The following is a 14,479-nucleotide window of genomic DNA, read 5'->3' as shown; positions in this document are numbered from 1 at the left end:
TTTACATACTCAATTACCCTGTATTTGGTTGCCAGCTTTCTTGACCTCTTGTTCTCTTCTGCGTCCGCGCTTTTGAACCACACATAAGGCGCCCATTTGTTTTCATCCATGGTAATTCCTTAGTCCATGTTTGCCTGATAGCAGCGCCCTTTTTGGAACGAGCCATGCACCACATGCAGTACAGCGGGTCCAACACCACCATCCCTCCAGCGGCGTACAAAAACTCTCAGTGCAGATGTTATCCTACTCTGCAAATTCGCCTCGAGCTTTCCATGTAGTAACACTCCAAATCAGGTCTTGTTTTCCCTGAGAGGCTACTATCTTTCAAGCTGTAGCGCCGATAATTTACTAAGGTGTATTAAACTCAACTTGTTTCTACTTCCAAGCTCACTGGAGAAACACAAATTTCAATAATGCTTTAATAAGTCCTAAATACCGTTACGTCTGCATTGTTTTATATATTTTGGATTTATCGCTGCTGCTGCGCCGTCAGTGTTGTATTTGCCTTCACTTAGGTGTCGATGTTCACTTTAATCACTTGCACAACATGCGCCAAATGTTATCAGATTGCTGCAACATCGCGAGCGTTGCATCTCTCCAGATGGACCCGCCGGTATCATATACATGATGACCACATTTTTACATTTATAGCGCACGATCGCATACTAAGGTGGACCGACTGCAAGTCGCACGATTTTAAACATAAACCTTATTTGCCGCTATCGCCATGGTCAACTTACTCCAGTTGTATGTCAGCTAGGTGCTCGCAAATTGGCGAAGGCAAACAGTTGCGTTTTGCAAAGCAGTGCGTCACACATCGCTAGGCTCCCTACTTACCTCTCACTGTGCACAACAATACACACCAGTGAGCGTTGATAGCTGCACGTTCGAAGATAACTAGAACCCACAAATAAAGAAAACAAAGATATTAGGAAAATATTGAAAGTAAGCTACAGAGAAGTATAATGAAGGCGGGCTGTTTTCTTGTTATTGTTAAGATTGGTGGACCGTGTGCTGAAACACGTGAGGCCCCTCTTGTAGACAAAACGCACTTCGTGTATAGCACCGGTACCGTAGGACATTATTCAGCCTACTTAGCCACTGTGATGCCGCTTTCAGTTATCCTTTCACGAGAGACTCTCTTTCTCTTCTCGCTCAGTGGGCCTGCTGTACGCGTACACGTTCAAGGGTATGGAGGCATCCTTCAACTGCTTCTCGGCCATGATACTACTCTTCGGCGCCGTCGGTGTGAGTGGCGATCGCCTCATTGGCACTCTCTTCGGAAATCCCCTGACACAGTCTTACAGTGTGTACTGAGATTGCATACAGTTTTACAGAGATTGAATACGCGACAGCGCAGTTGCCAAGAATACTGACGCTTACCACGTGACACGAATATTTCTCCGTTTGGAGCAATATAAGAAGCACACGTGTGCAGCTCTACAGAAGCAGTGACGAAGTATCGACGAAGCTGTCAGACTCTCGCGGCGCACCCTCTGGAACCTATTCCGCGACACACGCTGATTGTGTGATGTATTCTTGTTTATACAGCCGCTTACACTGAATAACCGTGCTCTAATTAACAGGAAAAATAAACTACTTCAAATTATGAAAAGCAATGTTCAATTCCCATATCTCCTCGCGGCGGGTTTGAACTATATTTGCAAAACATATCGTGCCAAAATTTTTATTTTTTTGGTAACAGGTGTAGCTCATTTTAATTTTACCCCTTCGAAAATTTAAAGGCATGTGCTGTGCTTTCGTTACTTTTTTTTGTGCTTCTCTTAACAGGCCCACAAATTTCATATCTTTTTAACATGAATGCTGCTCAGGTAAACCTGTATTCTCGCAGTTTCACTTCAGTTCGTCGTTTAGCTTTTTACGGCCTCTCGTTTTCACTCTCTCGGCGATCTTTGCCGTTCGCTCGATTTAGTAGTACAATTACAAATTACAAAGCCCGTAATGCGCCAGCGACATGCGTATGCTGAGTTGTTGCAGTTGGTAAAAAAAGACTAAGGATCTTTGTCTCTCGTCATAAATAAAAAAAACGTATACGTGTTGCAGTTCCCCCTTCAATATGCCGTAGTTCCGATACGCACAGTTTGAGACTTCCCAGGTTAAGGTAAAAATTGGCAGTGGCTCAAGATAAACTGCTTTCGAGAGGCATGGTTTTCTTAACTTTCTCATTTCAGATACCGTCCTTATCTCATTTCCACTGCTACCATTCGAATTTTTTTTCACTTGCATGCTGGTTTATTATTAGAGAGTTTTAGCAGAGCGTTTACGGTCCGCTCCGCTCAGACCGGCCTATCACAACAATTGGCACGCCGCCGCTCAGCAAAACGCTACTGGGAACGCTGACGCGCGTGCGCACAGCACACATAGCGGCAGCGGAACGTGGGACGCTGACCACGTTCCGCTAGGAACCTGATTTAGCGGTGCGTGTAGTTGCTTTCGTTATCGTTTTACCGCCAAGCTGAGAGCACGTCAGTGGCATCTCTGGAAGGCGCTCTTGTTAGATAAGCGAAATCAATGCATTCGGTGCAGCCACCGGTGCGCGTGAAACGTGTGCGGAGCGGAGCGCAAGCAAACGCTCTGCTAAAACTGTCTACTGCCTCGCACACTATATCGAGCTCCGTCAGCACGTTAAATTACGTTGGTTTTTGCACTAGCTCGTCGTCGACGTATTGCTGGCACCATTCATTGGGCTGTCAATGTGCGGTAATCAAAGCCTCATGTTTGGGACTGTCTGAGGCGCTTACTTTTGTTCAATGTCTTTATCTCATCTCTGGAATAACCTAACGCGACACCGCGAGTGCATGTAGGAAGCACCGACGTACGTCGTATTAAAGTTGAGTAAACGAAATAATGAGGTTCGCAATACATTACAGTGTTTTATGAGGGGTGCCGTAGTTACAGATTATTCTGTTACCTCCTGAGGGTTTCTAAGCGCGCACTCAAAACATTTTTTACCCTAGCATTTTCTTTTTTTTTCTTTTTTTTTCCTTTTTTTTCCATTCTGTCCCCCAGCTGAATGCGGCCGCCGCTGTGCGGAATCGCACCCTCGACCTCGTGCTCAGCAGCAAAACGCCGTAGCCACTGAGCCACCACAGCTGGCCACTGTTCAGTTATCTGCACCTAATCAAAAACATTAGAACGGGTTCATACTGCAGTTTTTCTTGTAGCGCAAGAAGCACAAGGACCTAGAAGAGAAAACAGACGCACATATGTTACACCAACAAGCCCAAATACTGATGGTCTTCATACTGTCACTCAACGTCGGCGTCCCTGTGATTCATGAGCTGACTAATCCGACTCGCGTGGCGCGCGCAGAGGATCAAGCCCGCGCTGACGGTGTTCCTCTACTGGAACGTCTTCTCGACCATCACCTGCATGCCGCTCAACATCGGCCTCTTCCACACGAAGTCCGGCGACGAACAGTACTCTCTGGTAAGGCGCGGCCGGAAAGAGTAGTTTTTGCAAGACGCCATAGGGGCACAGCTTTTCTTTTTCTTTTTGCAATTTTCTATTTATTTTTGCGGAAAATGTTTGGGTGGGGCTATCGCAGAGCCAGAACATTTTATATAGCTTTCTTTTTAATAGAACGCAGGTTGAAAGTTAACATGTTTGTTCAAACTACCTTATACGTACTGCACCCGCAAATACAAGGCAACCAGACGGGTTATATTTAATTTACCAAAAGGACTCGTTCGAGTTTACAAAGAGCTGTCTATTCATGGGTAAGATCTTCAGAATATGTCTTACGGAAATAGGTGCTACGGACATGTCACTCTCTAAATATTTCCGTCCATGTCGATTAACTCCAAATTTCAGCGTACTCTCAGCCGCTCAACAAGTTTATGTGCTTCCCCGGTTCATAGTCACCAAAATGAATAGTTGGAGGACAATGGCCTAATTAAAGGCACCAAAATGCGTCAAACTGCAGCTCGGCTCATTTCTTTTAGTTGAAAGGTAAGTTGCTAATTATTAGGCGTCAATCAAGCTCGTCCACTTGAATTGGGTTAAAAGAATGCTACTGACCAATATACTGTGTTTACCTTTGCGAAGTACCATGTACCTGGTCAGAGGTGTATAAACAGGACTAATCGCTAACTATGACTGCATAAAATTTGAAGCGATACACCAAGCGATGTATTAATACCTGATAACTCAGCATTTATTACTTATTCACAGCCACCGAACAACCTAACCTGCGCCATACTAAGTTTTAGATATCCGACGGCAGAGCTCGTGCATCGGCGATAGACCATTTAATAAACGATGAGTATACGAGAATACACGTGTTGCAAGACCTGCAAGATACCATATATACTGAAACATAGGTCGATATATTTTCTTGAAAGGAACACGCTATGTCACTCCTCGTCTTATATAGCGGTACTTGGCGGACTGTAAGTCATCCTCTAGCAGCCTACTGCAAGTCGTCGGCGAACGCATAGCCAACGCCGTATACATATACAAATCTGATTGCCGACATTTGTATTTTTTCTTGTCGCTTTTTCTTCTTCTGTGCGCTCTTGCCATCGAGCTCGTGAGTGATTTCTGTTTAGTCCAGTGAGCGATGAGTAGCGGCACGCGGAGATAGTTTTCAGCGGCGTTTAAGATAAACGTCGTTGACTTCGCCGATGCAAGCGGCAACGAGGCCGCCCATTGCCAGTTAGGCGCTTCTGAAAACAAACACAAACAAAAAACGAGCACGATATTGGCGGACATAAGCAAGATAATTGTCGGCATGCAACCCGCGCAAAACATGATGTGGTGGGCTTCGTGCATTGCATCCACAACTTCAGGACGCACTTGCGGACTTTGTGCGGGAGCCTACTGCCCGCTCGCTATCGGTAACAGCGCCGTTGGAAAAATGAACGCGTTTTTCTTATATCTTTTTGCTATCCTTTTATTGCGATAGCAAATATATGGGCAATCCAGGCGCATTTACGTCTCCGTCGTCGTCGTGGTCATGATGCTCCGTATAAAGTCCGGGTGCGATACCACCGCGGCCGCGCCTCCTATGCTGTTGTTGCGAGTGAAAGCGTAAAAAGGGTCAATCGAGAGGGACGGTGGCTTGAACTCTCGCGCGCAAGCGAGGAAGGCCGGGAGGAAGCGCCCCGTCTTCTTGTAAACGACAACTTGTGAACATAGCCATACTAACTATAGGTTAACAAGCAGGGTGTCACGCGCACACGAGCAAACACGAGCACATCTCACACGATGACCGCGGAAACTAGCTGTCCAAACGCTGGAGGGAGGAAGCGCGTCAGCAGCAGCGAGCGAACTGACCTTTGCGCTGCCTCTCGCATTATCGCGAACTAAGCCGCGAAAACACAGCGCATGGCGGACTCTGTCCCCGTCGCAAATGGCTTTCAAGATACAGCAGCCCATGCCGCCTCGCCCGCCCGCCCGGGCCGCCCGGAATAGAAAGCCCCCGCCCCCTCCGTGCCCTCCCCCCGGGACCTTGCGCACGACGAAAGACGGCACGCTTCCTCCCTGCTTGTCTTCCTTGCATGCGCGAGATCGAGCCGCGATCGCCGGCTCCCCCTCGCACGTTTTCGCTCGCACATACAGCATACGGCGCACGGCGACGATTTTATGGCCCTTGGACTTGACACGGAACCTCGTGGCGACGTCGACGACGACGGCAGAAATACACCTGGTGTGTCCACGTACTTGCTATCGCAATAAAACAGTGCCGTTGAACAACGAACAGCGCAGCGCGCGTGAGGTGGCTTACTTCGACGGATGTTCGCTGGCGCTCGCCCAACGCCTTGACTTTAAACGCACCTGTACTCGACAAAGCACGCGAAACATCCAATTAAACAGGTGTGTACCTGATACCATTTAAATGTCCCCAAACACTCTGTTGGGCAGACTGGCCACTGTAACAATGATAGAGTGAGTGAACGTGTTCAAGCTTACGCATGAAGGGTGGCCGTCAGCCCATTGCAGCCGACACGTGTGCCTAACTTCGTTAAAGAAATGCGCCATTCTCAGTAAATACAAAGATCGCCTAATGCTAAAAATTATTGAGGCCGATGGCACTTCGTGGTCACAAGACGTCCGTGTCTGCACCCAATCGACTGCTTCGCAAGAGCTATGATTTATTAGGCATGGGCTTTAATAGCCCATATTTTTGGTATATCTACTTATCTGTGAGGCTCGCTGGTTCCTTGGGTTCAACAATGGCCTCTCGTGGGCTGTATTGCGCGCTTTGCCAAATAAAACTTGCTGAATGTCAGCGCGGCGTGCCATCCTCTCAGCCTCTTCGTTCAGTGCTTGCCACGCTGTGCAGTGAATTGCGATCAGTGAAATGTGGGATAGAAATCGTATAAATCGCGCAGCCAAAGCTCTCTTAATGTGGTCTCGTATCGAGAGGGATGGATAAAACGGATGGGTAGACGTTCGTCGCTAAATACTCCCAATTCGCGAGCGCAGCACAACCTTTCTCCGTTCCCCTCCTTCCTCCCCAGATAAGCGCAGTCGAGGTAGTAATTCGGGCAACGTTCACGTTGAAGTTTTTTTGGGGGGGGAAGCGCGACGACAGAGACAAGAGGGTAAAACGCTTAAATAAGAACGGATAAGCGCTTGTCCCGTTTCACTTGGGTCTTTTTACACTCATCCCCCCCCCCCCCCCCCCCCGTGTCGTTGCGTTTCAAAAGACTTCAAGCCGCGCAATGGCTTCGCGCTGTAATTTGCGGACGGTCTCGTCCACGGAGCGAGAGGATGCTCAGCGCAGCATGACGAGACGGTCTGCGGACAACCAGCAACAAGGTCACGACGATCGTCGCGTGGCCTTACGTGATAAGCCTTCGAAGCCCCGCACGACGCCCCCAGACAGTAACGAGTCCATTACCCGCTGTACGAGTCTGGGCGAATTCCCCGGTGTCGCTGCTAGAGAACGCGCTGTAATATAGCAAGACCGAGCCCAGCGTCGACTAAGAGCGCGTGGCCCTTCCTGGAATAAGCGGAGGATGGCCGCATAGAAGAAACGCGGCGATAATGCCTTTAAATAAGGTATTATAGCCGCTTACGCTTGCAATTTCCCGCGAAAAGGGCTTGCAGTTCGGCCCTGCTAGGCTGTGTCGCAATAATGGCTTCGCCGAGCGCGCACATAAATTCCCTTTATGCGGCAACTTCGCGCCTCGAATGCGCGCAGGCTATCGGTTCTGCTCCTGACGTGCAAGCCGCCCAAAACTGCCACTACGGTTCTATTAAGGTAACAGCCACAACGAGGCCAGCAGACAAGGAAGCCAATGAAAGCGCAGGGGAAATTAACTGCTTTTGTTTCTTTCTTCCGTATCATATAAACAACTATGAACGAACATTGCGTTCTCAAAATGCCTCATGCAGGTCTCAATCAAAGAAAGTGAAATGAAACGTGAGCAACAAAGAAACGCAGGTCCAAACCATATTTTTCGAATCCACGTGAATCTTTTATTGAGGTTGTTAATTAAATGCTTCGCTTTAGTGCACCTTGGTGCCGGCGGGAGGCCAACCCACAACCTTTGCATGACGTTCACTGCGCTTTACAAAGTTAGCAACGGAAACGGCGCGCGTTGTCTGCCTAACCACTTTCTTGGCTCTTTATGTAAAGGCCTCCGATAATCAACTCCTTTGAGCCTCATCCAGTGTGACTCCAGCCATGAGGGCCTTTTCTTTACTTATATTACCCATTTCATTTAACATATTACGAATGTAAGTCTTACTGCAAATTTAGTCCTCGTCCATAACTAATTCTAGAGTGAAATAGTAAACGTACTTGGCGCGATATATTGCTTAATAAATAAAACAAATAAAAATGTTATTTTTTTGTCAATGCTTCCGTTGACGTCATTGTCTGGTAGTTTCATTTGGTTTCCACTAAAAATGAGACTCCTCGGTTTCCTTTATCTTTTGGTAATGTGTATATAGCGGCCATAGTCACTCGTTACGACTCACTAGCTTCGCCGCAGAGCTTGTTATGTTTTGACATCGCTTGTTCAGCATCTCATTGTCTACTGATGTGAAGGTTGCTTCGCTTATCGATGCTCTTTATCCTTTATCGACAGGTCAGGAGGCTCATTATCAGGCGGAATATGACGACAACCACTGCTCCACCGGACTCTTTTGTAAGTGTGTGCGGTCTTTGACATCACTTTATTATCTCTCTAGTTTAGCCGAAGACTACTGCACATATAGAGAGAGGAGAAACTGAATGGCAAAAATACGACAGCGCGCATGACGGTAAACCACCAATTTAAAAAAAAAAAAACTTTGTGACGTACTGCCGTTTTGTTATCACCGATAAAATTTAATGTACCAAAGGTATCACTGTCGATTAATAGAGTTTTGCTGTTGAAACTCTGCCGGACATATTCGATCATGAAGTTATTCCTTTCAATAACCACTTATCCCTAACGACAACTCAAGAAGCAACTGAATAAACTTTCGACTTTATCGATACCAAAAAAAAGTAAAGTTGTTACCAACCACATCAATACCAAAGATGAGGGCGTATAAGAACGTTGAGCAAGATTACGAATAAATCACGTTTCTCGTCGCATTGGCGTAAATTATTTGTGGCCGCATTTATAAAGCACAGTTCATGACGCGAATATACGCGCAGAAGGAATGAAAAATTATAATCTCCATGAATCCCTGGATCACGCGTTAAATCCTGCAGATGAAACTTCGGGCTAAGCACTTTCCGGCTAAGCGCTTATCAAACTGAGGAGCTCAGAAAAGAGCATCAGGGTATCTTGCAATCTCTATGTACGGAAATGAGGTCTTAAATTACGTCCCCCAGTACCACTTCCTTAACGTCAAAAAAAGAAATGTTTGTCGAAATGTTTGGATGTATGTTTTACTGTTGAAAGAACAGCTAGCAAAAATAAACCATCGCGATGCTTTCATCACGACCCACGATTTCATTGCAGAATCGTTCACTGAATCGTTTTCATCGTTTCTTTGTTTTTCGTTATCTTTTTCCTTCCCTTTTTTCTTCTTTTTGACCAGCAACTAACAGACAATACAACTTCGAGGAACGAGTATTCATACTCCAGATATGGTAACTGCGCAAAGGACTTCTTCAGCTCTGCGTAACTTTGGCATAAAGAAGTGTGCCGGCCCAGACGACATAGCGAATAACTTTTTGTAGAGGTATGTCAGATGGGGTGCACTATACATTTCCATTATATACGAAGCAAAGGTTATCCTCATTAGAACAGATGTGTCTAATTACCGTCCGGTCTCTCTCGTGCACTGCTATAAAAGTATTGGAACGTTTCATTCATTCAAACACTCGAGCTCCTTACTAAAATATGGTAATTTTCTTTTTCGGTAGCCAACGTGGGCTTAGACGTGTCCTCTCCAGTGCGACTAAATTATTCCACACGACTAATGAGTTTGCAGCGGTACTGGACAAGGGAGGGTAAATGGATACATCATTTCTTGATTTTCAAAGAGCGTTTGACCACGTAACTCATTCAAAATTAGTCATAAAACATCGATGTGCAATCCAAAACAAACCGACACTTGAGTGGCTTCGCCTCATACTTAACTAAATAACGTTCATTATTATATTCGCATAGGTTAAGCTAACTAAGTCGTTGCACATGTCCTTTCCAAAGATTTTACGTGCCAAGAACACGATATATGATTATCAGTCGCGCCATAATCAGTGACTCCAGACTGGTTTCGACCACCTAGGGTTCTTTAACGTGCACTCAATGCACGGTACATGCGCGTTTCTTTTTTCATTTCGCCCCCATCGGCATCGAATCCCGGCCGCCGTAGCTGGGATTCGGTTCCGCACCCTCAGGCATGTCCTTTCTGGAATTCCGCAAGGATTAGTCTTTGGTTAGTTCCTCTGCTTACTTTATTGAAAGGAGCCTATTTATGATTCAATAATAATAATAATAATAATAATAATAATAATAATAATAATAATTTATTAAACGAAGTTATAGAGAAAACAGCGTTGTCGTGTCTGTTTGTTTGTTGGTTTGTTTGTTTGTTTTGCCGGTGATTGTATATTCTACCGAAGTATTAAATGAACACAAGACGCAGCTACTTCCACAGGACTCTATACGAGTCATTATTTTTGGTCTCAAAGGCGGCAAATGAGTCCTAACGTTTCGAAAAGCGCCCAGATGACGGTCACGAGGAAGGAACTCTCACTGGTGCATACTTACTCAATTCACAATGTCTCAAATAACAAACAGTCGGCAAGACTACAAGCATATCGGTGGGACTACACATATGCGGTTAAACGGAACTGTCGCGTTAAAGATGTAGCTTCCGCTACACTAAATAGACTGCGTTTACCTAAGCACCGCTACAGCAACGCACTAGCAAAACGAAACCGGTATCATATGCGTCATTAGTCAGACCCGTGCTCAATATGCTGACATCGATGGATACTCATGGTCAAAAATGAATATTGGTTGTTTGAAAAGTATGAAAAATAAAGCCCTTCGTTTCGTATACAACGCCCACTTCCAGCAGATATCGGCAGCCGATCTCAGAACATTGGGATCCCCCATTTGGACTTCCAGCGCTCGAGTAGCGGGAAAAATTGAGCATCTTGCAAATAATTTTTAACATTATCGATAACCAGTCAAAGCTTCAGTTCGCCACTTATATGAAATTTAACAAATATAAACCAACCAGAACAAGAAAAAAATCTCTTTCCACGAACTCGAACGAAAGCGAAAATCTTCCTGTCTTCTTCGAACAACAGCCGAGTGGAATGCATTACCGCACAATATCGGGAACTCGCCTACCGTGGACGCATTGCTGTCTGTTTTGCTGAGCATCTATAATACCGCAGATTTTGTGCTTGCCTAACATGATTGTTATCTTACATCGCACATTCGCCGCATATGTCTAAGCGCCTTGCCCCTTTTTTTTTGTGCTTTATCATTCTTAGGGCACTTCACGCACATTCAGGAGGCCAACTATCTATGTTTGTATCTAGCCATTTTTGTGCCAACCTGGATTACGTAAGACGGTTACGTGACCAACGTGAGTCACCGAGTATGTGGCAATGTGTTCATACGTGCCGCTCTTCAACGAATCTCATACATGCCTACATGGACCACGGTAGATGTGGGACAGGGTAGGCCCCGCTGTTCAAATAAACTCATCGACGCCGATTTGGAGCAAGGGGCATGCGCCACTCTTTCTTGTGCTTGTCTTCAGTGAACCTCTGTAATGCCAACTTGGAACACTCGCTATCTACCGCTCTTCGGTGAACGTCTTTCACGCCAACTTGGGTAACTAGGTATGTGCAACTGACAATGCGCCGCTCTGCAACGACGAAAAAAATATGCCTTAAATTTAACCGATGCGGAGCGGAATCGAGCCCACGCCACAAGGGTTCCTCAAAGACAGCAACCCGACGATTTAGCAGGCTTCACCACAAAACACTGGGTATGTGGCGCTTTCAGCGACTGTCTTGCATGCTTTACTGAGCTGCTCCGCGAATGCACTGGATATGTGCCGCTCTTCAATGAATCTCACGCCAACTGTGGTCACCGAGTATGCGTCAGAGTGTGCGGCAAGCGAGGGGACAATTCACAGCGTTCGCAGGCGCCGGGGCGCCACGCTTCTCGTCTCGAAGGCCACGCGCAGGCTTCTCGGCAGCGCCACTAGATGGCGCATCGGGTCCAGAAAGAAGCGCGATAGATGAGCCCGATTGTCGCTATGACGCATTTCTCAGCGGCGGCGTTAGATGGCGCCGAGTGATCTTGGGGAAGCGCGAAAGAGGACTCTTGCTGCAGTATACGCCCCATATACGTAGCTCCTTTCGACGATGGCAATGCGCTGTGTCGCTCTATTGATTCGATGCCAAACGCATTGCCGTCAGCAGTCATCATGAGGTGGGTTCTGCCATTTTTTTTTTCTTTTTGCATTTATATAGCGCAACGTTTATTCGCGTATGAATGCGTCATGTGTAGTGAACCTTGCGCGGCAAGAACACCTTTCATTTTCACATGGCAGACTGTACATGCTGTGTATGTAACATTTTTGTTACTTTTGTGGCTTCACAGGCCTTGATTGGGGAAGTTACGCTTCTTTTAGCAGTCCGTCCTTGGCTGGCAAGAAAAAGCTGGGAGTATTGCAATGAAATAAAATAAAATAAGTAAATCCCATCACTGCGATTCTCGATCCTCCGGCGTTCTGCCGCAGAATCCTTTCGCCTTAGTTGCAACCAATCTCACGTTGAAACGAATGAGAAAAAAATAAACACATACATACATACATACATACATACATACATGCGTACATACATACATACATACATACATACATACATACATACATACATACATACATACATACATACATACATACATACATACACACATACATACATACATACATACATACATACATACATACATACATACATACATACATACATACATACATACATACATACATACATACATACATACATACATACATACATACATGCATATATACAGATCTAGTAAGTAAGCAAACGTCCGGAGCATGCAGTCCCATAAAAGTCGCAATCTCACTTTCATGCGTTCCTCCGAGAGCCGCTCTTCATAAGAACGCGTTCCTCAAATTAAGCGTGCGAATAAATACGGGCTGTGATAGCGCATGTATACAGTGTCTTGCCCTTAAACCGCGCCGGGTCAAACCATGCCGTCTCCGCACGGCTGGGAAGAAAGACCTCGTGGAACAGAGCCGTATACGGCCGCAAAAAGAGGAAGTGGGCGGCGATCACTTTCGATTCTCGAAACCAGGGGGCCAACTCAGTGATGCGCGAAACCCTGCTTCCACCCCAACCCACGAACCATCTCCGCTCTTCCTGTCTTCACTCTACAGAGCAGATATAGAAATGCTCCGTATTTTCGCACGTATAAGGCGTCCCTGATAACAACGCGGCCTAAGCACTCACAGCTCTTAGGAAACAAGTTTTCTGCACATATATAGACTGTGGAAGCGACTTACTTTGTGAATCACATGGAAGCTTGAAACATTGACAATGTTGTGGAATATTTAGTCTTGAGTGCTCTTTCTCGTTTTCTGGAAGAAAATGGTTCTTTTTTTATGTGATGGTGCGGTAGTTTTGTGCTGTCAAGCCATAACGAAAAGAGAACAGAGAGTTTTCCAAGCTTGATTTTCCAGCTTTATTCTCTTCCCCCTTCTATCAGTTCCAAAAACGAATCTCGTTCTTCGAACTTTAACACGAAATTTACACGAAAAAAGTGAACAGTTCTCAAAGTTATACAGACGAAACGGTTCATAGATTTATGGAATACGGGAGGGATAGACGAAGTTTTTCTCAATTACATAACGGTAGCAGCGGAGCAAGCAAACTACTTCCTAAACTTCTCTCGCTCTCTCTCTTCTATACCTCCCTCCTTTTAACCTTTTCGATTGCTTCAATTGTGCTTGAGTCAGATGTTTCGACAGGGACTTGGGTGATGAATCTATTTTGAAGGCACACTGCCATGTTAAAAGTGAATGCTGCATGCGTTTCCGAACCACGTCCTTCCTCGTTCGAAACACGTTGCTTCCCCAACGTGCGCCCATGGTCAACGCTCGTTTGAATTGCAGCGCCATTGAGAACCTGTGCGCTTCGCCTCTCGGACGTCATGCATGCACGCGAACAATCCATCTGCGGCAACTCAGCGACGAAGTATTTAGCTCACTGTTGCCCGGAACAGAAGGACTAAGGGCCACAACTTGTGACATTGTGTTCAACCAGAGTGACGTAACAACGATGTCAACTTCATGCACGGTGCTTTTTAACAGTTCTCGTCATTGAGAGTCGGCCAAACATAACATATACTCCTTCAGCGCTCCTTGAACACTACCGTCATTGAACCTAACGAAGCCCGCCTACGTTGAATAACAGCGCCAGCTGGCCCCATCTAAATCTGGAATAAATCCCTCTGTGCCACTGTCAGATCAAATAACTAACTGCGTTTCGGGACTTCTAGTGAACTCAAACAGTTCGACGGCTTCAGCCCTAATTCTCTACTGGGCACTCATCTTTTGGCACAAGTGCAGCCTAATTACAGATCGACGTACTGTCACAAGGTGCAAGAACTTGTTTCGTTCTGCAGTAACGCTTAACTAAAACCTAGAACCCCAGGAAATAATTGTAAGAGGGTTACAGTAAAGCGCTGTTTGCTTTTGGCGATGAACAACTTCATTATTGATGCACTGCTGTCCACAAATAATAGAGCTTTAATTGGTTCAACGACCAGACCATGTAAGTCAGATCGACATTGTTACATATTGAATGACGTTTTATAGGTTAAAAAAATGACAAATATGATGTCACCACAAGACTAAGAAATGTAGTTTTTTGTTTGTTTATTTTTGGTGGTTTGGACACGTCGTGATGGCTCAGTGGCTACAACACGTATTGCTACTGAGAACAAGGCCACGGGTTCGACCCCCTCTCCCACCCTCGGCGGGAAAGCGCATAACCTCTTCC

The 14,479-nt window shown here is 45.8% G+C and overlaps 1 protein-coding gene across 1 annotated transcript in view; it reads left to right on the top strand.

Moving 5' to 3' along the window:
- The window catches only part of LOC126523305 (uncharacterized), a 59,636-nt gene that overhangs the window by 19,272 nt on the left and 25,885 nt on the right, over positions 1-14,479 (top strand). The window contains exons 3-5 of the mRNA XM_055066899.2: positions 1,160-1,248; positions 3,334-3,450; positions 8,064-8,123. Coding sequence (XP_054922874.1) covers positions 1,160-1,248; positions 3,334-3,450; positions 8,064-8,123 — 266 coding nt within the window. The remainder of the gene's footprint in view (positions 1-1,159; positions 1,249-3,333; positions 3,451-8,063; positions 8,124-14,479) is intronic.

Source organism: Dermacentor andersoni, chromosome 6 (assembly GCF_023375885.2).
Source record: "Dermacentor andersoni chromosome 6, qqDerAnde1_hic_scaffold, whole genome shotgun sequence".
Classification (NCBI taxonomy): domain Eukaryota; kingdom Metazoa; phylum Arthropoda; class Arachnida; order Ixodida; family Ixodidae; genus Dermacentor; species Dermacentor andersoni.
Note: the sequence above shows the minus strand (reverse complement) of the source record. Positions and strands in the feature narration are given on the sequence as shown.